Below are 22,837 nucleotides of genomic sequence, written 5' to 3'. Positions count from 1 at the left end.
TGTTAAATGGAATTCCATAATCTCTCTACATGTAAAAGTACTCTACTCGTATGGACACCGTGATATAAGCATACACTCAATTAGTTATTCCAAGGGATGTTGTCTGTAGCCAATCACAATGCAGATGCCTGGTTTTCCCATTCTCTTATCTTTGTTAGTATAAATTCAGCCGTGACTGTGAAGCACTTCAGTAGAAGGCAGACCTACTACATAGTATTAGCTGACACACAGTAAGTCATTATATTCTCTTCTGATACTTTAGCAGAATAACCGTATTTGCTCAGAGCTTTTAAGAGTGTTAGATGACAATTTTAACTGATCTACTTCTATACTATAAAAATTGTTCATACAATCATGTTGCTTGTTAACAATGCTTAAGTTATTGGTCACATGATAGATTTGTAGAACTGTTGTCAAACCTATTAACAATGTTATATGCTTTTTTACAGGTATATAAGATTCAAGAATTATTCGAACTGAAGAGATTCGCAACTAGGTTTAACTATGTCCGAAAGAGCAACAAGATTTCAAGAGGTTCTCAGTCCACCAAACCTGAACCATTTGGCTCCTAAACAGCCAGTAAATATTACGATATATACGGTGGCTACTTACTCTGCAAGCTACAACCGCTATTTACCTAACTTACTGTTGCGCAAACTAACACAAATGTCTCCAAATAAATTCCTCAAGTTCATTTACCAAGCACTGACCTCTATGCAGCTGGATGAGCTCATGCTGGATGAGAAACAACGGAGAAAGACATTCATGGCTAATTGGCCGTATTCCGGTGGCGATAGCACTCTTACGGGAGATCGTATGGCTAAAGCTGGGTTCTACAATCTCAACCGAGGAGACCGAGTATGCTGCGCATTTTGTAAAGGATGTTTGTTTGACTGGAAAGAGGGTGAAGTTGTCATGACGGAGCACGCTCGACAATTCAACTTTTGTAAATTTGTAAAAGGTTTTGAATGTGGAAATCGTCTGTACCACATACGTAGTGAAGCTAGTGACTCGAGGTGTGGGAACATTGAAATGGACGGAACTACTGTGTACCCGCAAGCGAAAGCCATTATGGGCACTAAGGCTAATTTTGAATGCTTAGGTATCGTTGACAATAGTCTACACAACAAGAGAAAAGCTCCTAGCGATTCACGTTTGAACAGCTTTAAGCACTGGCCAGACAGCAATCCCGTGTCTGCAACTTCTCTCACCGAAGCTGGATTTTATTTCACTGGTTGCAACGATGAAGTTCAGTGTTTCTCTTGCGGTGGAATACTGAAGGACTGGCAAACTAACGATTGTCCATGGAGAGAACACGCAAAATGGTTTCCTCACTGTAGCTTCCTCGTAGAAACGAAGGGAGAAAGTTTTGTAGCCGAAGTAGGCAAGTCGTATGGAAGAGAGTTACTACATTTTTCCAAGAGACCGAAATCTTATGAAGATATGGTCAGTGATTCGAAAGCGGCGATGACCCAGATATGCCTATCTCTTGGTCACTGCCAAGAAACATTTGACAAGGCCTTTGCCTCTAATAAGGAACCATTCAATAATATGCTAGATTTGATAGATGTTATTTATAAAATTGAAGAGGGAGAGTTAGACGTAGAAATACAACAAGAAGAATGCTCAAATGAAATCACAGTCTCTGACTCTTCAGAATTTTTGCTTAGCTGCAGAGAATGTTGTAAATCAAATGTGATAGCTGAGGCCAAACACTTAGCACTTCCTTGTGGCCATCTTGCTTTTTGTGAAAATTGTGCTAGCAAAGCGAAAGAGCAAGCTGAAAGTCAAGCAGTTCTCTGCCCATTTCCAGACTGCGGCTGCGAACTTTTAGGCAGTCAAAAAGTTTATTTCACGTGAGTTTATTTCTGTAAATATTAACTTTTTTTTCATGATTTTTTCTTTGCAAATAAATCTGACAGCCTTCAGCTGCTGGAAGTTACAGACATTTAATATGTAATTATTATAATTATTTATTTGCTGTATGCAGTGTTTTATTTCCTGTTGAGCGTTTAACATGTTTTGTTATGCACTTTTTTACGAAACTAGTCTTTTAGGATCTCACATATGTCATTTTCTTTTTTGAAGCTCGTAGCACCTTTAGACAAATATATTATTAATCAACTGTCACTGTTCTCTTTACTAGCAAAACCTTGCAACAATAAACACATATCTGAGAAGTATTTTCATAGCTAATGTTTCTCCTGTAATTATACCAAAGAAAAGACCCTTTCAGTAAAGTGGTAACCAATCTGTTATGGTCTTCCAATCACCTTTATTATAATAAAATCTATAACCTTCCGTCTTTCCAAGGCCATGGCCAGAGGTTTGGCAAAAAATATTTCATCATATAGATATTTGAATTCACAAAATTTCAATTGCAAAAATAATTTTGCGAGTAAAAAATTTAACTTACCAGCCTGACACGTTCCTAACCATTCACCTACATGAGTTCAGGAATAGCTGTGCACATACTTATTCTCTCTGCTCATTTGTACACCTGGTGATCTCCTGCGGCACACCAGACTATCAGGCTACTAGTACATCTGTCTGAAGCCTTCTATCGACATTAAGAAAGAAGGTTGCATCATAAGAGTTCTGAGCGCATAACCTTTCGCTTGATTGACTGACACCTTAACACCTGGGGTAATATCGACCACCTTATACCCTGGGAACTAATAGTGCAGATGCTTAAGCTTTGTAACATATTGACACACATGATGATCTCTCATACTAGACGGCCAGGGGAAGTAACTTCTCATAGCAAACATAGCGACAAACCAATTGAAAGTAAGCGGTCAGATGGAAAAAACCTAATCTCGTTATTCATCAAGCTCAAAAGAGTCGGAGTATGCTTTTGTGTTGGATATCTGATACGTGTATAGCAGCTATATAGCCTTTCATAATAAGCTCGGTAGTGATTGGGGGGGGGGTTAGGGAAATGGGGAAATTCCAAAATTTCCCAATGATGTAATGGAAAACTAGTCGCAATCCCTTGCTCAATAAGAACGCCTGCCGCTGAAATGATTGGCTATTGATAGGCTAATGCAATTCCTGATGAGCTAACGTAAGTTGAAGGTAATTCCATATGACTAACAGTGTCAGGCATTGGCAAACACTCAATTTTATGACAAGCCTGTGGCAAGAGTGGTCAAGATAACAGTTAGCAACTGTCCCTAACGGAAAAACACCAACACAACAAACATATTATTCACATGCCAAGCCAGCTCAACAAAAGATGTAGATAGAAATCGTTGGGATTTTATTTGTTTAAAAATGACAAAATATGCCCTACTTTTCTGTTTCTTGTTGAAATACTAGTATAATATATTTTCGCATAATTTGAAACGCTTTCAATCAGCCAAACAAACTATTAGCAAGCGCGATTTCAGCAGCTTATGCGATGATATAGACGACTTTATCGTTACCGTTCTGTTAGACTACCCATTAAGTTCGAGTAACTTTTTAACTCCACAGTACCAGACTTGAAAATTATGCATAATATTTTTTTTATGTAACAAAAACATTACAATTTTTTATTACACTTTTTTTATTATGTGACACATATTGATATCGGCATATGATGTTTCCAGTTTGATAATTCTGGTGTGTTCACAAGTTACTTCAAATTTAGAGAGAACTAAATATAAATGGCTCCAGGGCACAGGACTCATTGCAAACCATTCCACTTTAGAATGTTTAGCTAAAAGATTACTCTTTCTGGAGTAAGCAAAAGTTTTCCCCTATTTTATTTAGGGTAGAGCAACTCCACAGAACTGTTGTTATATCAAGTACTGCGGGTTTAAATGCAGTTTAGTAACTATTCTAGTGAATAGCAGTGAATAAGCAGAATATTCTAGCGAATATCCTGCTTATGCAACTTTCATCTATAAATGGCAGCGCTTTCAAATTTCAGGCTGTTGTACAATCCTCTGACTATGGAGTAACTTGGCATTTAGATTTTAAAGCTTACTCAACGTCTATGGTGTGTTAAAGTATGTTTAACATTTAATCGATGTCTATGGTGTGTTAAAGTATGTTTAACGTTTAATCGATGCCTATGGTGTGTTAAAGTATGTTTAACATTTAATCGATGTCTATGGTGTGTTAAAGTATGTTTAACATTTAATCGATGTCTATGGTGTGTTAAAGTATGTTTAACGTTTAATCGATGCCTATGGTGTGTTAAAGTATGTTTAACATTTAATCGATGTCTATGGTGTGTTAAAGTATGTTTAACCCATTCAGGACTAATTAGTTATTGGTTGACTGCTCCCCCAGCCCAATTAATTTTTCACTAGCCTTACAATTAAAATAGAGCTACACAAAATTGAGTATAACTAGAGTTCTTTTCAAAATAATCTTGATTTGTTTTTTGCAGCTTAACAAAGACATTCCAGGCTACAATGTGATATAAATTTTTGTGCACCTTTACAAATTCTACTGACCACAATTTCTAATAATTCTGTGAACATTTTTTTTATCAAAATTGTTTTTCATGTTTCGTAGCAGCTCACAAGCAGTTTTTTGATACTGACATTGTTGGACCTATGTTAGATTGATAGCAAACTTTATCAGCAGCAAATAAAAAAAAGATTTCTCAATTCCGAGCAATAGAACAGGTTTTACTAGCTTCTAACCAACACTACGTCACTGACAGTTTTATCAATTATATAATCAAACAATTTGTTAATTTATATTGAAATGCATTGCAGAGGTTATTATGAATATATTATGCATAAAAAATACTCAAGTTACCAGCTAACAGACAATCAATTACCAGCAAAAAAATAGGTGTAAAAATACAGTAAAATATATTGTAAAAAATACAGTAAAAATGAATATGCATGAAAACGAAACAATATATACATGTATAATAAGGGTGTGTTCATTAAAAAATTATGACACTGTGAGAGTTATTTGATGCCAACTACACATGCATATTTGCTGCCATTATAAGTTAGTTGATGCAGTATTCATCAGATATTGGTGTTGAAGCCCTAGGCTCATCATCAACAGCATCATCACTCACAAGCCCTTGACTATCTTCACCTTCATGTAGCAAATATGATACAGCCTAAAAAAATTGTGCTTTAGTAGCTTTTCAGGGTAAATACCTGATAACAAATTGAAAATAAATAGTCTGCTGCAGCTAACAATTGGTAATACAAATTGCAAATATTTTTTGGTACTGTAAATATAAACACAAAAAGTCATGAAGATGATTACTGTGGTAAGTGTCCCCTATCGACCAATATTAGAGCCTAGTGGTTGGGGCTAGTTTATAGTAGATGTTGAGGTTGAGAACTATATGCTTGACTAATTGTGGGTTGAACAATTGGATATAAATGAAATAAGAAATTTTTATTATCTTGTAGATCTACAAGGAAATCATAAAACTATTGTTTATTATGGGGTAATAGAGTGATGAGTTCATGCTGCAAAAAGATCTAAATTTTATTGGATTGAAAATGTTATAATCATGTGTATCATGAAAAAAATCCATATCTTACACTGTTAGAATAAAGTTTGTTAGAAATTCACAAGAAAAATTTCGGCTTTTTATCGTTTTTTTTTCTGTAAAATTCTATAAATAGCCACATAAAACTTACCTTCTTCCATCAGAAAATTTTCATTTTCTTCTTGAACATTACTTTTGTTGCTATTTTCTTCCCCTGGGCTGATTACCGCATCTAATTCACTTAAAAATTTTGCCATCGTTCGGATAAACCTTTTCCAAAATGGCGATCATCAAATTTCCAAAACAGTTGATATCTATCACATAATTTGTTAGTTAAAACTTTTTTGTCCAATCACATATTTGGTATCAAAATGATGCTCAGACTCTTAAACTTCGTTTGGTGAATGAATAAAACCGATGTACCTAAACAGCTAAGCAATAGAGCAAATCAAAGCTTAACCCGAGTACTTCGGGAATGGGCCCTGGAGAGCACAACTCTTCCCGAGGTATTCGGGAACAGTCCTGAGTGGGTTAACATTTAATCGATGTCTATGGTGTGTTAAAGTATGTTTAACATTTAATCGATGTCTATGGTGTGTTAAAGTATGTTTAACGTTTAATCGATGCCTATGGTGTGTTAAAGTATGTTTAACATTTAATCGATGCCTATGGTGTGTTAAAGTATGTTTAACGTTTAATCGATGTCTATGGTGTGTTAAAGTATGTTTAACGTTTAATCGATGTCTATGGTGTGTTAAAGTATGTTTAACGTTTAATCGATGCCTATGGTGTGTTAAAGTATGTTTAACATTTAATCGATGTCTATGGTGTGTTAAAGTATGTTTAACGTTTAATCGATGTCTATGGTGTGTTAAAGTATGTTTAACGTTTAATCGATGTCTATGGTGTGTTAAAGTATGTTTAACATTTAATCGATGTCTATGGTGTGTTAAAGTATGTTTAACATTTAATCGATGTCTATGGTGTGTTAAAGTATGTTTAACATTTAATCAATGTCTATGGTGTGTTAAAGTATGTTTAACGTTTAAATGCCAACTACTCCAATGATTTACTCCCGCAAATGTTTGTTGACTTGTAGATGAGTCATTTGCTGACCTGCTGACTGAGTTGAATGAAAGGACAAATCGCTTACTTCAATTAAGTACAGAAAAACATGTGAACCATGAATACACTGAAAGTTTGAGGTGAGGTCAAGCAAGATAAACAATGTTAACTTTATTTCAATCTTGTTTGGTAGAAAAGTAAATTATTAACAAAATATTGTTCAGTTGACAGCCATTAGCCAATTGTTCTGCCAGTCCAATGTTCCGCATTAGCCAGCATTGTTCAGTAGATCAGCCATTCGCCAATCACTGAGCAATAATTCGAAACCTTAATAACTTTGGTGCACTTTATAAGTCCATTGCTGGTTCAATTTTAGCCAATGGCTGATATTTTTGTACTAAATGAAAATTTTGCTACTGTGCGCCCTCAGTTTGTGCTATGATTGGAGAACTCAGTGTACTAATCAATCAACTGACTAAAAAAGGATTTTTGTTTGTTACATAGTTTCTTTAAGCCTGTGCTCCTTAAATATTTTTATTTGTTCGGTACAAGGCTTCAACGCTTGATATTCCTTAGTATTTATCTTTATGAATATATCTTGGAAATCAGCAAAGCTATTTACTACAAACGTTTAATTTCTTTTCATAAAGTCTCTGAAAAGCAATACGTACCAAACTTCTTGGTTGATAAAATATAAATTTGAAAACAGAATAATTTTTCATTTTTGCTGTACGAACTTATATGATTCTACTGTGAAGGTAGCAGTAATGGTCTAGTTCTGAAGCAGCACAACAGGCAACGTTCACGTATACCAAGGCAGAGTGAGGTGAAAAGATTGGGTTTTTTCTCAATTTTTATGACACCTACTTGAATGCTAAGTATTTTCAAATTAACCTACCAGAAGAAACTTGTCTATCAAAGTATTTATGTTTTAGTAGTTATGTAACAATGTCTTCATGACCAGCAAGTATTTTTCCTTATATCTTTTAGACAAGAAAAAGACAACAAGACACCCAAGTTTAAAACCTCATCCATGTTTACTCCTACCAATTTGTTAACAGCCGAAGTTGATCATGGTCATAGAACCTCGTCAAATGACCTTCATGCAAAGAGAGAAGCTCAGCAAAATGCTTCATCGCACATTTCTCCCGCAATTCGAAATGGTCTTCGAACTCAGCCGCCATCCATGAACATGCTCCACTGCCCTTACAACAGAATGTCTGACATTGGACGACATTCAAACTTGCCATCTGGTGTCATGGCACCTTGTAACACCGCTAACAATTCGGTCATGCCGTTTCCTTCTTCAGAAAATGCGAAGGGTGAGATGGAGAGTAAGCCAGCGAAAATTGAGATCCCGGCGACGCAGTTGACAGAAGCTCATAAAACCGGACAAAAAAACGAACATACTCTAGGTAGCTCTGTCTCAAATATGCCGCGCGATCTTGGCATGGTTGTAGGAGGTGGAGCGCCGAGTCCATATTGTAACACATTAGAGGAGAAACCAGTTATTGATGAATCCAAAGAGGCTGAAAGACAAGCAATGATAGCCTCCATTTGCTGGGAAAACATGGCTAAGGGTTTAAGTGTGTATTTTTCTAATAACCCTTGTGAAGGACCCGCTACCCCTGTAGAAAAACAAGCTAAAAGGGCGGCAACAGCTGTGACTACCAACCAACCTCTGACTCCCAGCCGACCTTTGACTGACAGCAGACATATGAAACTGCGTTCTGAAACGCAACATCTAAAAAGTAAAAGCCATTTGTCAGAAGAGGACAAAGTAGCACCAAAAATTAGCAAAGGTTCTCACGATAATACGAGAACTCATGTGAATTATCACAAACCCAACCAAGTTTCTCTAGGAAGCCAACAATCTGTTAGGGACTGGAAAGGATCAGACAACTCTCATGATACATCTGACTGTCAAGAATTTATTTTCAAGCCCAACCCATGTCCAATAGGAAGTCCTAATGTTTCGTATGCCAATTCAAAAAATGCATCACAGCGGAAGCTGCAGCGATCGCAAGAAAACAAAATTACACTCGCGAGCAGCAGCAGATATCAGAGAGCTAGTCCGAAAGAGCAATCTATTCATGGGAAAAGAGCACTCAATCCCGAGTGCAGGTCTGCTCAGGCCAAGTTATTAAAACACTATCTACCTGCATCCTGTCTGCACTCCAACACTTCAACTGCATGTCGAAGTTCTTCTAATCAAAAGAGATCTACTGCGGAAAATAAATTACCCTTTACCAGAGTATGTCCAGAGAACGAAGGTATAGCGACCGTTTGCTGGAATGGACTGGCAAAAAAATTAGGTATTTTCTTCACTCCTATTTCGGACTCCCAACTTACTAAAAAGCTGAAAACTATGAAAAAGGAGACAGATCAATCTGATGCTCACGAACTGGAAGTTAACAAAGAACCTTTGCTGACTCCTTCTAGAGCGGAGCAAGTAGGTAAGTTTTCAACTCCAAAGAAAATTCTACGCTTGCTGCAAAAATTTAAGTTGAACAATGAATTCATTGAAATACAACTCTATTTAAATACTGCAGTTGAAAGTTTTAGTAGTCTGAGCTAATCTAGTTTTAATAGATACTACTACTATTACTACTACTATTACTGCTGCTATTACTACTACTACTACTATTATTACTACTATTACTACTACTTCTACTATTATTACTACTACTAGACTATTACTACTACTACTATTACTACTACTACTACTACTATTACTACTACTACTAGACTATTATTACTACTACTGTTACTACTACTGCTACTATTACTACTGCTACTGCTATTACTACTACTACTACTACTACTGCTATTACTACTAGTACTACTACTACTAGACTATTACTACTACTACTATTACTACTACTGCTACTATTACTACTGCTACTGCTATTACTACTACTACTATTACTACTACTATTATTATTAGTACTACTATTACTGCTATTACTATTAGTACTACTACTACTAGACTATTACTACTACTACTATTACTACTACTGCTACTATTACTACTGCTAATGCTATTGCTATTACTACTATTACTACTACTATTATTATTAGTACTACTATTACTGCTATTACTACTACTATTATTATTAGTACTACTATTACTGCTATTACTACTACTATTATTATTAGTACTACTATTACTGCTATTACTACTACTTGTATAATTACTACTTCCACACCTTCTATATTAGGAGCTCACGTTCAATTATAACTATCACAGAGATAGTTTGCTAAAGTTTGTTCGCGACATCGAATTGTATAATTGCTAAACTAAAGACTTTCTAGTTCTTATGTAGAAAGCTGCTGTAGCCTGGTGGTTTAGAATCCCTGATCTGGAAACAACAGGTTAGGGTTCAATTCCACAAAAAGTGTCTGGCAGTGACAGGAATGATATTGCTCTCTGCAACTAGCATGGCTGCAGCCATTGAGGTTCCCTTGGCCTTTGGATTTGGACATATTCAGCCAAGATCATAGAGCTAATGTTTATACAACAATAGTTCTCTAAAACACTTCCAGTAAATTAGGCAGATAGACAGAGATTATACTTGATCTTTGAGGAGTAATTTAGGCATACGTGTTAGAGGAACTTAGCACTTAATCCAGTACGACGGGTAGAGAAGGCTGATTGTACAAATATTTCAATAATAAGAACACGCAGCTTAGGCTAACTTAGATCTAGCCTTAGAATGTCAGAAAATATAACACAAAGCATCTCCAAATGTTTAGATGATGGCTTTTTGATCAGATGCATTAGGATGCATGAACACAGCACTCATTAGAGTAATCTATATATATATATATTTCTCAAAATCAGGCCGTGTGTTGGAAATCCAGCTGTAGATCTTAAAATCTTGGAATAAATATTTCATACCGAAGAGGATTCGATCTCGGATCAAGCTGTTCAACAGTCTGATACCTTGACCACTAGACTACGGAAGTCGAATTGCTAGCCTGCTAATATAAGTCATTATATCAAAGCAATACCTAACTGCTTTGCGTATGACGCGAGACATAGCATAACGTCACGAGAAGCTGTTCGCTCACATTATTAAACTGGCTAATAGCAAAACTCTCACTACTTCTCACTGTTTATAAGACAAAAACCTTCTCATGATATGTAGTTTGAAAGTTAGAATGGCAAATGTTGTTATATGTTAAATACAAAACAATTTTTTGTCCACATACTCTTCTATTACACGGGCAACGCCGGGTGGCACAGCTAGTAAGATTGTATTTTTAATGTAGAATTGGTCTGCCATCGATGTTGAAAACAAAAATTCCTATCAAAGATAATTATCAGTTTTCCAGAGATTATTGGTGATAGCGAAATAGTGATAGCTTGATATGGAAAATCAAGCTTGTTGTAATATTTGATGGAATGATCACTTACGGCTGTAGCATGCGTTTCGCTTCCTCGATATCTTGCGCAATACTCAGGTCACAAATTACAGCATAAAAATGAGCTGTGAAGTTTCCAAACATGGGAATAAGGAGTCATATATCACTATTAAGATATGGAGTATTTCCTTTTGGAATATTGCTACAGAAGGAAATACTTAAGGTCTTATAAACCCCCAAGGATGACTAACAGTGGGCGAATACCAGAGTAATAATTCATCTATTTAAAAAGACTGCTAAAGCATAAAGAATTACGGTTTTATCGGTTTCAAAAATTTTATCATGATATCAATTCAAACGAGTGACATTGTTGGAAATCAATAACCAATCAATCCAAGGAGAATCTCTGAAACATGTACATAGAGTTGTTGTTTTGCTTTATACACATGTACCGGTTACAATTAATCTGTTTTTAGAATCTTGTCTTCAGTATAAATGTTCTTAAAGGGTGTTATGATAACTTCTGATGTTTTCTTTACTAAATGTTTATTAACAGGCCATTTATTATCATCAGTCATTAAGCAAGGTGGCAGTGACTGCTTTTATTTTAGTCTGAAAACAACGTTTCTATTTTTCCGTTATTTAGATTTTACCGCTAATTACGATCCATATCCAATTTGTTTATACATGGCTTGAATGCGTTTTTAAATCTCAATATAACTTTCGCCTGATTGCACTTTCTTTTCTCATACTCTGAATGCAACAGTTCTAGGGGTGGGCAATCACGATCCATCCACTGAGCATGCCAAAACTATCTCATATTCATTAGGATAACAATAACTTTCGGTGAAGGTATTCTTGTTTTTTTTCTATAACTTATTCTTAGCCATTATTTTTACATACAGTCTACAAAAATAAATAACATGCTGAAACGAAAAATCCATCATACACTTTCATGGAAAACCTATCAGACACTATCACGGAATTTCCTTAATAAAGCGACATGCGAAATCCATAATATAATAAACTGGAAAACTCATCATACAGTAATTCGAGGAATTTATGCTTAGAACTACCGCAAAATAGTAAAAGTTTTGCATTACAGTTTTTTTACATTAGTAAAAGTTTCCCCTTCTAAAATTGTGTGATTCATAATATATGGTTGTAATATATGTTTGTGATTCAAATATATATTAAAACTATTTATTAACTATTTCACTATTCTATTTTATGGTAAGATATTCTGTAATATTTTAATTTCATAAGCCTTTTAACAGCACCCACTACAACAGCAGAAATACCTCAAGCCAAACCTATATTAGTGGACAGCGCAAATTCAGCAGTTGAACTACCTCAATCAGCTGGAATTAGTCGAGCGACATCTGTAGGATCAATGTAAGCATTTCAGTTTTATTCAGATTTGGAAAGAATCCTGACGAAAATATTAACTTTATCTTAAGGCTATGCTTTAATATGCCTTATTATTTATTAATATATTAAGGACATGCCTTAATATATTAATATAATATATTATATTAATATGTTATAGTAATATAATATACAACTGTATTACTACAGTAATAATATAATATATTAAAATATTATATTAATATATTGTATTAATATAATATATTAACAATATTAACATTATTAACAATATTCTTGATATGCCGTAATGTTAACATGAAGTTAAATAACCTCATGTTCACACTCACCTCACATGAACACTATGCAATGCAGGAAAGCACTGTAAGTTGTCCTCTCTCTGTAAATGGAACAGGTGGAACTTGATAGATGCTATCTACTATTAATGGTAGACCACCTTTTTGCTACACAACTAGGATTACTCCCTACGCTAGTTTTATAATATTATTTTTTCACAAAATTTTTTGCTTTTAGTTTTAATATTATTCTTAATTACTATTATATAATATAATACAATTCTTATTATGATTCCTAGCAAATGAATTATAAACCCAAATTCTTTTAAGATATTTTATAAGAAGGCCATTATTAAAAGCAGTAAGAGAGAATGTTTTATTTCTAACACTTTTTGCAAATAATAATGTAATTTGTCTTTTCAAAAGTGCTTGAAACATTCACTGCTGACTGCCTGCTGAAGTTGACAACATCTACTCTGTTTACTCTTGTTTATACTCGGCTGACTGCCTCCTGAAGTTGACAACATCTAGTCTGTTTACTCTTGTTTATACTCAGCTGACTGCTTGTTGAAGTTGACAACATCTAGTCTGTTTACTCTTGTTTATACTCAGCTGACAAGAATTCTTTTATTTTACAAGTTTGTAGTTAGGCTGATCGATAGCAACAGTTAGCTCAGAGCTCAACACCTTTCATTAGTATTAGTGTTACATTATTTTACAAAACGCGGCAGCTTAAGATTAAAAATTATAGTCTCTTATAGTCAGCAGAGACTCAATACATTAAGGACCTTCTAAATTTGATTTGTTATTTGGTTGATATCCAATGTATTGTTGGTTACATAATAGTTGTTGTAATTACAGAAACTATTATATAACAGTAAACCGTGCAAACAGTAAAATGTGTCCGCACGGTTTACCATCTGCTTTTCTCATTTGTCTTTGTGTGTTTTGTCTAGCTGTGCCTTTGGACCTTACATAATTGTGTGCTTTTCTTTTTCTGCATAACTGCTTTTCGCATAAATTGCTCTCGCCGGCTACAGCCACATGAGTTTAGTTTCAATAATAAACTGGAAAAGTCCAGCTATCCACTTCAACTTGTACTAGAGAGCCATCTTGTACTGTTTAGTTTTTTTTAACAGCAAACATGTTAGTGAACAGTGTGAATATGTACTCTTGGTTAAACATTAAATTATAGTGAGATTACAAAATTAGGAGCCAGACGCTCGACGCAACAAACTCTCGTATTATATATAGTACATGTAATAGTAATAACTGCCTGACCATATATTACATTCCTACTCTATCAAAAAACAACTACAAGGTACATATATCAGAAAATAACATCTTGCTAATCCACATTATAAAATACAGTTATGCAAAAAACCTTTTTTTCCAATATCATAATTTCCCTTTATTATTCCCTATCATATTTTTGTCTCATGGTCTAACTTGAGTGGCATTGAGTGGTGATAATAAAGTTCATATCTATCTATTATATTATAGGGGAAAAGCGACGCGGAATGACACAAAGGAATCAGAACGTAAGTTGAACTATTATAAAACTTTAAAACTTGCTAGAATAAAATGAACACGAAAGATTTTAATAAGTTTGAGTATTTATCGCTCTGATGGTAAATAAAAATAAAAGAGATTAAGTTAATATTTCCTACTTGTATCATTTTAGCTAGTTTTGTGCAATTACATCATGCTATCTAACAGGCTGGAGTTGTGGTTATGAATTAAATTGACCTTTGACCAGTTTTGTAGTATTAGGTGGCTGTATTGAACATGAGCTTGGGAGCTTACCACTAGCATAGATTGATGCATAGAGTGAATTAATATTGTGAATCTAGTCTTTAGTGACATGCTACTCATCGATAACATTTGTGTGAAAAAGCACTCTGAGAATGACAAGGCTGTGCTGATACCCGCTCTTATTGTAATAGTATAGCCAACCATTGTAATACACGCTGTGGCAAGCAAGGTTTTTAATCCACGGGATCATCATTGGAAATTCCACGATGTCATAGTTGACAAAAGTACCGTGGGGATTTCCAACTTTTTGGGAATTTTTACTTCAATCACAAACCAGTGACTGTTTATAATGACACACTAGAAAAACTTTTCCAAGCTGAAAACTTAAGCTGCGGTAGCTTTATGGTTGAATGAAGGCTCAGAGGGAAATTAAAACTGGTTCAACTGGAGTAATATATTTCCATAATTTTTCTCAGCTTAAAACTTCTTTTTGGGAATTTTGTTCTAGATATTAGCTAATGAGATAATTAGGTAACAAATATGGCAGCTATTAACAAAATTTGTGTCAAGACATTTGTTTATCTTGATCTAGAGAAGAAAAGATCACTGATGCAGCCATTTTCTTTTTATCCCTCCTTTAAAAGTATTTTTTTCCACTTTATCTCTTGAGAAATGGAACACACATGTTGGAGGTTTAGTTCTAAAAACTAGAGCTGTACTAGGTTAAAAATAATAAAGAGGGGAAACTACACATGCGGTAAATAGACATAAGTAAATATTTTCATTTATATGCGATTATAGTCAGATATATGTGAGTATCAATATACATATTTCTCAATGTTTGTTGTCAGTCTGTCTGTCCTTTGGTATGTCCAGCTACAGCTATTAAAATTTTGCATTCTGCTAGACTTGAACTCACAAAGATTGCGACCGCAGGTTTGCAATCCAATTCTCTAACCACGAGACTACGAAAGCTCCTACATCATCTTCGCTACACAACATATACACCCTCTTTCTGTTTCCACACCCAAAATGACGTACTAATTGAAACTCTATGAACTCTTTTAGCTCTATGAAACGCGACACTTTTTCCTGTTTTTGTGATCTTATATTTCCACTTTTTCGTTAGGTTCAATTGCTAAATCGCGGTCATGGCCAATTCTTTTCATGCGGACACTTGTATTTTCTCGAGTAGGAATAGCCTCTCCATTCTCTCTCTGTTCGGTCAGACAAAGATAGTAGGATATCTCATTTTTACATTTGTACCAGTATCGAGAGATACTAGTATCGTCGTATTCAAAGTTTTGATGGATAGCTTCTGCTGGAACAGATAACCTTTTTTATATATATACACACACACACACACTACTATGTACGAATTGGTATTATTAATTCAACATATTCAGCATTTTTATTTAGTTTTCTCAGTTCGTATTAATTGTATCATTACTAAATTATCTTTTATGGTAATTGTAGGAAAACAGACTTAATTTAGCTATTTCTTGCTAATTAACGTTCACATTTGAACACTTTTATAGTTGTCTTTTTTTCAAATTTATTTGACCTGTACAAAACATTTTTCTCATGATATGAATTTGAAAGTTACAGTTGTTTGACAAAGTTTGAAAACCTTTACAGTTGTTTTTATTTTTTCTCTTAATTGATTTAAACTGCACAATATATTTTTCTCATGATATGAAGTTTGAAAGTTAGAATGGTAACTGTTGTCATATGTTAAATAAAAATAAATTTTTTGTGCAAAGATTTTTATAACCCGGGCAACGCCGGGCATTAAGTTAATATTCAGATACATGTACATGTGAGTATGGTCAGACGTACATGAGTAAAGACAGACATAAGTGAGTAGTCAGATATATGTGATTATGTTCGAACATATGTGAGTATAGCCAGGTGTATGTGAGTATAGTCAGATATATGTGAGTATAGTCAGATATATGTGAGTATAGTCAGATATATGTGAGTATAGTCAGATATATGTGAGTAAAGACAGACATAAGTCAGTAGTCAGATATATGTGATTATGTTCAAACATATGTGAGTATAGCCAGATGTATGTGAGTATAGTCAGATATATGTGAGTATAGTCAAATATATGTGAGTATAGTCAGATATATGTGAGTATAGTCAGATATATGTGAGTAAAGACAGACATAAGTCAGTAGTCAGATATATGTGATTATGTTCAAACATATGTGAGTATAGCCAGATGTATGTGAGTATAGTCAGATATATGTGAGTATAGTCAGATATATGTGAGTATAGTCAGATATATGTGCATATAGTCAGACATATGTGAATATAGTCAGATATGTGTGAGTATAGCCAGACATATTTAAATATAGTCAGATATATGTGAGTATGCTCAGTTGCATATCTATATAATCAGACGTATTTAAGTCTGTTCTTAAACTGCAATATTTTGCAGACTTTGTTGATGCACCAGAGGAACTAGCCTCAAAACAGGAAGGAAAAGAGACAGAAAAACCGCGGTCTAAGACTGCGAGAGAAAAGAAGAAGGCAAAATCAAAGGCTACGAGAGAGTTTGTTGAAGAGTCCATAATTTGGAAAATCCTAGAAACTGAGTACAGAGAGATTTACTCGCAGGGGAAACCTATATCAGAATCACTAGAGTTCTTCCGTAAATGTCAACCACTCACTAGTACAATGGTCAGTAATATAACATGCAACCACTAACTAGTACAATGGTCAGTAATATAACATGGTCAATTGAATAATGTTTAGGATATACAGCTATCTGAGACTAGTTAGTTGCAAATAGCAATGAATTGGGTTATAAGTCTATGGAATCCCGATTACAACATAGAAATCAAATGAGTAGTTGTTTCCTCGTCACAAATTCTTGATCGGCCTTCGTTTAACATTTGCAAGTTTGTGAATGATCTGTTGCTAACAGTGCACATGACAGACATACAGAATTTTTGTTAGGAAGGGTTTAGTTGAGACAATCTAAAAACAAAACTGCTGTTAGATGTTTTGTTAGGTTGCCAAGATACTTAGCATGCAATATAATGGTTTTTTTTATGTTTGCCAATACAACAAATATTGGTACACTTTGATATACGTATATATATAAGCTCTACGTATGTAAGCTTGATACACATTACTATGTATAAATCACTATAACCCTCTCCGATTGTCATGATTGGAAAGGGTCACATGACAAACTTGGCAGGCTTGATTAGGAAATTGATAAAAAGGTAATATACATGTAGGTCTCTTTGAAACCAATCTCATCCGTCCAACATAAATGATTTGCTGGCATTAACTGCTAATACATCCAATACAATTCCTATTTACTCTTTGCATATGATATGTTAGTAGTATTTGATTTGATGTAACGTTTGCCGTGTAAACCCTTCATAACAGCTGATCTAGTCCTTAGAGTGCTGTCAGATTTCTGATGAGCACATAGACAGAATAGCAAAAATATCTATAGTGAAATCGGGTAATCTATAAGCATGTCCTACTTGTATTTATAAACTTGGAGTTGTCCTCTTAATGTTGCTTTTGGTGACATGTGACTGATAAGGTGATTACTCAATCGATGATCCATGAGCAAACAAAACATTTAAGCATATATCACATCATAATAAAACATATATCATATTAAAAAAAGGATACATCAAACACATTTATCATGCAGCAAGTGTTCAGTTATAATCACCTTAGAACATGAAATTATTTACAAAAATCTCAAATTTTTGCATGTAATGGTGTATCACCACTCATTTACAAATATCAATTCATTGTCAATGAACTCAAACCAACTTGGTTGTAGGATGATCTACTGTAATGCAATCATGACAAAACTGCCATAATTCTTCCTTAATTGTGAGAGGTACACATCAATATACTCTTTTTGCTTTTTCAGCTATATCTGACTGACACAGTGATTTCGCTATAAATGAGATGCAAACAATTCAATAAAATACTTTTAGGATTCACCAAGCATGTTTGTTATAAAGGCAAAATTATGGTTATCATAGCCTGAAAACATTAGGTTGTATATGAAGATCTAAGGCTATGGCTTTTAAAAATGAATCGGCATGTGACTCAGATATTGCTGTACTTCCTGTGTCCCAAATCAATGCAAAAACTGCTGCAACTCTATTGAAATTTGAAAGGGTATGCAATGAGAATTTGAATGCTTCATAACCAAACCTTCTGGGGATCTTAAAGCCCCCTTACTCAAACACAGATGCAAAAGTTAGATCATTCTAATTGTTAATTAAGTGCATATTTTTGCTTGCAGTCAGAGCTAGACAAGTATGTTCTGGAGTACGTACGAGATAAACGGCAGAAGGAACTAAAAAATGAGCAGATAAATGAAACAGCAACCAGCGATTACGCAACATCTTACCTCTTTGAACCGATCAGACAATTATGTGGTTTCACAGGAAATAGCAAGAATGTGGTTCATGATGAGCAATGTAGAGCGGACAGCACCAGCCACATTTTACCTGATCGGAAATATTTCAACTGATAAAAATATGGTTACAGTGAAGCTCTAAATGATGCAGCACTAACCAATGCAGCAATAACTAATGCAGCAACTAAATAATGCAGCACTAACCAATGAAGCACTAACATAATGCTGAACTAACCAATACAACGCTAAATAATGCAATACAAAGAACTATGAACAGATCATGTGTATGTGTTATTCTCATGTTGAGTCGATCATGGCAAGTTTTAGCAAAGATGAAACACATCAGTCGTCCAAAAGTTTTCTCACCGTTGTCATGGTTAAAGGCTGCAACTTTCAACATAAACATCTTGTTCTAGAATTAATGTTTGCTTGCCCTCAGCCAGCATAGTCGGCATACCACATCTTAAGTTTTTAAAACTCAGCCCGTAATAAGCTTGCTCTAATGCTGCTTGCTCCACAGACCATCAATATAAAGTATTCTATGGAAGTATTGCGCTGCCTACAATAACAATACTAGTGACATTTTAAAACATTTTTTAAAATATTTAATTTTTCATAGACTAGACTACGAAAAATGCAAAAGTTGCAACTGCATACGAAAGCACAAATTAAAACTACATGAGTTACACGATGCTGGTCTACCATAGTACATACATGTACTTTTAGAAGTTAACATTTGGGTATGATATTGTCAAGTAGTTAATTACTATAATATACAACGTATTGTGGTTAGTTAATTTGTGAAGTTTATATTTTTACACATTCCTATTTAATAGGGTTAAAATTTATGCTAACTTTAATTCTATTAATCAAGTAAAATCTAGCTAGTTACATATGTATAATAATAATTGCATTCTCCGATATCCATTGAGCTGAAAACTGTGGCATCTAACGAGCTTTTTTTCGTATCTACAAATATCTCTATGCAAAATTAAAAAAACCAAAAACTGTTCAATTTAAGTTATAATTGCGTGAAAAGGGTTAGCAAAACAGGATCAAACAAACCCATATGAGTTAACTAAGCATTCAAGGTATCTATGGATGAGTTAACCATGTACCGTATGCACAAATGACATGGCCACGCATAAACAGCACCACCTATAAATTTTCTACTTGTTATATGTATCAAGCAGTGACTATTCGTTGTTGATCAACTGGTAGCGGAAGAGCTTTTAATTTTAACACAGAATGATTACTCACAACTAACACTAGTTTCATGCATCATTTAATGTTAACACTTTGTACCTGTTCCCTGGAGAGATCAGCAGTGTACCAGGAGAGATCAGCAGGAGTGGCGATAAATCACAGAGAATAAGTATATCTACAGTTATTCTAAAATGCTACAAGGCATATATTGCTGCTGTTGTTGCAGCAATATGGTGAATTGTTGCTGGTGGTAGAGTTTTGGTCGATCAACACATAAGTCGGGAGTTTGAATCTTGTTACTATGAATTTTTTTTCTCAATCTCTAACCATAGCTTCAGACCGACAGACAGACGGACACTGATCTTATAAAGATTAGATATTTATACTTTGTCACAGAAGTTTTGAAACAACAAAATTGCTCACAAAGTTGTCCCATTTCTCACAACAAGCATGCACTGATGCTAATCTCGTAGTAATATTTTGCGGTGTGAACAGGAAACAAGAATTGTAAGATGGCGCTGTAACTTGACTAAAAGGGAGAGAGAGTAATTAGGCTATCTAATGTTGTAAATAGCCTGGTTATAGCCGTCAAGAGCCCTCTCAGAGTGCCAAGGCAACTTGAGGAGATCTTGAAAATCATTCAAGAACTAATCATGGTTACCACAGCATCCGTTAGTTCTCCCTCAGTTCTCACATCACCAGTTTCAAACCTTCCTTCTTGAAATCATAAATGGTGTCAGCATCAAACTTCTAGTTATGTGAAAGTTTTTAGTGTTCAATTTTTTGAGTAACTTCAAATGTTACTTTACAAATTCATTTTGCTAATAAATATTCTTGGTTAGCTAACATTTTTAAATAATCAAATCCAATAATTAAATACTTTACATGTATTGTTGTTATCAATTTTTAAAATTTTTATAAAAACTTATTCAACATATCTGGCAGCTTCTTACTAAATTAAAAAACAGCTGCTTACTCTTTGGTTATCCCAAAACAAATTTTTAAATTAACAATGCTATAAAAATACCATTATTGTTATTATTTGTTTCAAATCTGGTTTATCTTATTTTTGTTGTGATAAGCATAGACTTTTTACATGCATAATCTGTGGGGGTGACACCTCTATTGTTGTTATGCATTGTTCATCTTTTCACTCTAATCACTACTGACTGTTCCCTGAAATTGTGCATATCTCATGAAAATAATTGGCTAATTTATCTGGAAGAGCCTGCAGCTACCCATTCTAGTACTGCTCCCATAAGTTTCCTTCCTATATAGCATGCATCAGTATGCTCACCCACCAGTTTTTGTCAGAAAGTTAACATGGTAAGTTGTATATACTTGTCGTCATTTGCGTTGAATTGTATGCTGCGCGTAAAATACGTAAAGTTCTATTTTTGTCTGTTTGCTTTTATGACTCTAGAGGGTGTAAGACAATACTGAGATAGAAAAGATCTAAATGAATATAATAGATGTATTATACATAATATAATTTGGTATAATATCTACTATTATAATATAGTACACTTTATTATAATATAGTATATGTTGTGATATAGTATAATATATTTTGTTGTATTAAATTTGATGTATATAATATACTGTATCATACAATTTGATACGATATGGCACAATAAAATATAACATAATAGAGCCATTGTCTAATGCTTTTTGGTACAACTGTAGTTATTAACTCTGGTTTTATTTGAATATTATAACTGAATGTCTGCGCAGATAATAAAAAAGTATTTTCACAGAAATTTATTTTAATCAATATATACAACATTTACCGCTCTAACTTTTAAATGAAGGTCTTTGTTTATTTCTGTGTGTGCTATAGTTTAATTAGACCTATGCTATATTTATATAATTTCTCAAAGTATGTGAATGTGTATTCTAGGTTTGATTGTTCGGCTATAGCAATTATTAGAATAGTTGAAGCTGGACAACAATGCAGACGCAAAGTCATGGCTTACCGCCATTAGAAGCCTATCTTATTAGGCAGCTTACTAGAATTTTCTATTGGCAATATGCCTGACTAACAGCTTAAAAGTTACAGTTGCTTGACAAAGTTTTAAAACCTTTACAGTTGTTTTTATTTTTTTCTTAATTTATTTCAACTACACAAAACACTTCTCTCATACTTTGAAAGTTAGAATGGCAAATGTTGTTATATGTTAAATACAAATCAGTTTTCTGTCCAAAGACTTTTTTACTACCCGGGCAATGCCGGGTAGCACAGCTAGTCTATATATATATTTCTCAAATTATGTCCCTCTGTCACTCCGGCAATAGCGCACGCTGATTATTTTACCGATGCAGCCAGGCGTTACAACGCCCCTGTTAAGAAATATTTTTTGTAAGGCTCAATAACTATATCTGGGGGTCAAGGCTAATTCTTCTCATGCGGACAATTATATTATCTCGAGTAGGAATAGCCTCGACATTATCTCTCCATTCAATCAAACAAAGACGGTCCGATGTCGCATTTTCACAATTGTATCAGTATCGAGTGGTACTAGTATCATAATATTCAAGGTTTTGATGGATAGCTTCTGCTGGAACAGTAATCTTTTTTATACACACACTTCTATGCAACAAATCTTTATTGATAATTCAACATATTCAAGATTTCTATTTTGTTTTCTCAGTTCGTATTTTTGTGTCATTACCAAATCATATTTTATTGTAATTGTAGCAAAATCACCTTAATTTAGCTATTACTTGCTAATTATTTCACATTTACATCTAAACCTTTTTATAGTCGTTTTATTATTTTCTGAATTTATTTGACCTGCACGAAACACTTTCCTCATGATATGAAATTTTAAAGTCACAGTTGTTTTACAGAGTTTAAAAACCTTTACAGCTGTTTTTACTTTCCCTTAAATTATTTCAACTACACAAAAA

General features: G+C 34.1%; 1 protein-coding gene across 1 annotated transcript; it reads left to right on the top strand.

Moving 5' to 3' along the window:
* The first annotated feature begins 206 nt into the window (after nt 1-206).
* Nucleotides 207-2,093, top strand: LOC137406185 (baculoviral IAP repeat-containing protein 7-B-like). Its single transcript, XM_068092718.1, has 2 exons — nt 207-230; nt 450-2,093. The coding sequence occupies exon 2, from the start codon at nt 505-507 to the stop codon at nt 1,858-1,860; it is 1,356 nt and encodes a 451-aa protein (XP_067948819.1). The 5' UTR covers nt 207-230; nt 450-504; the 3' UTR covers nt 1,861-2,093.
* Nucleotides 2,094-22,837: the final 20,744 nt, after the last annotated feature.

The sequence above is a fragment of the Watersipora subatra genome, chromosome 10 (genome assembly GCF_963576615.1).
Source record: "Watersipora subatra chromosome 10, tzWatSuba1.1, whole genome shotgun sequence".
Taxonomy (NCBI): Eukaryota; Metazoa; Bryozoa; class Gymnolaemata; order Cheilostomatida; family Watersiporidae; genus Watersipora; species Watersipora subatra.
Note: the sequence above shows the minus strand (reverse complement) of the source record. Positions and strands in the feature narration are given on the sequence as shown.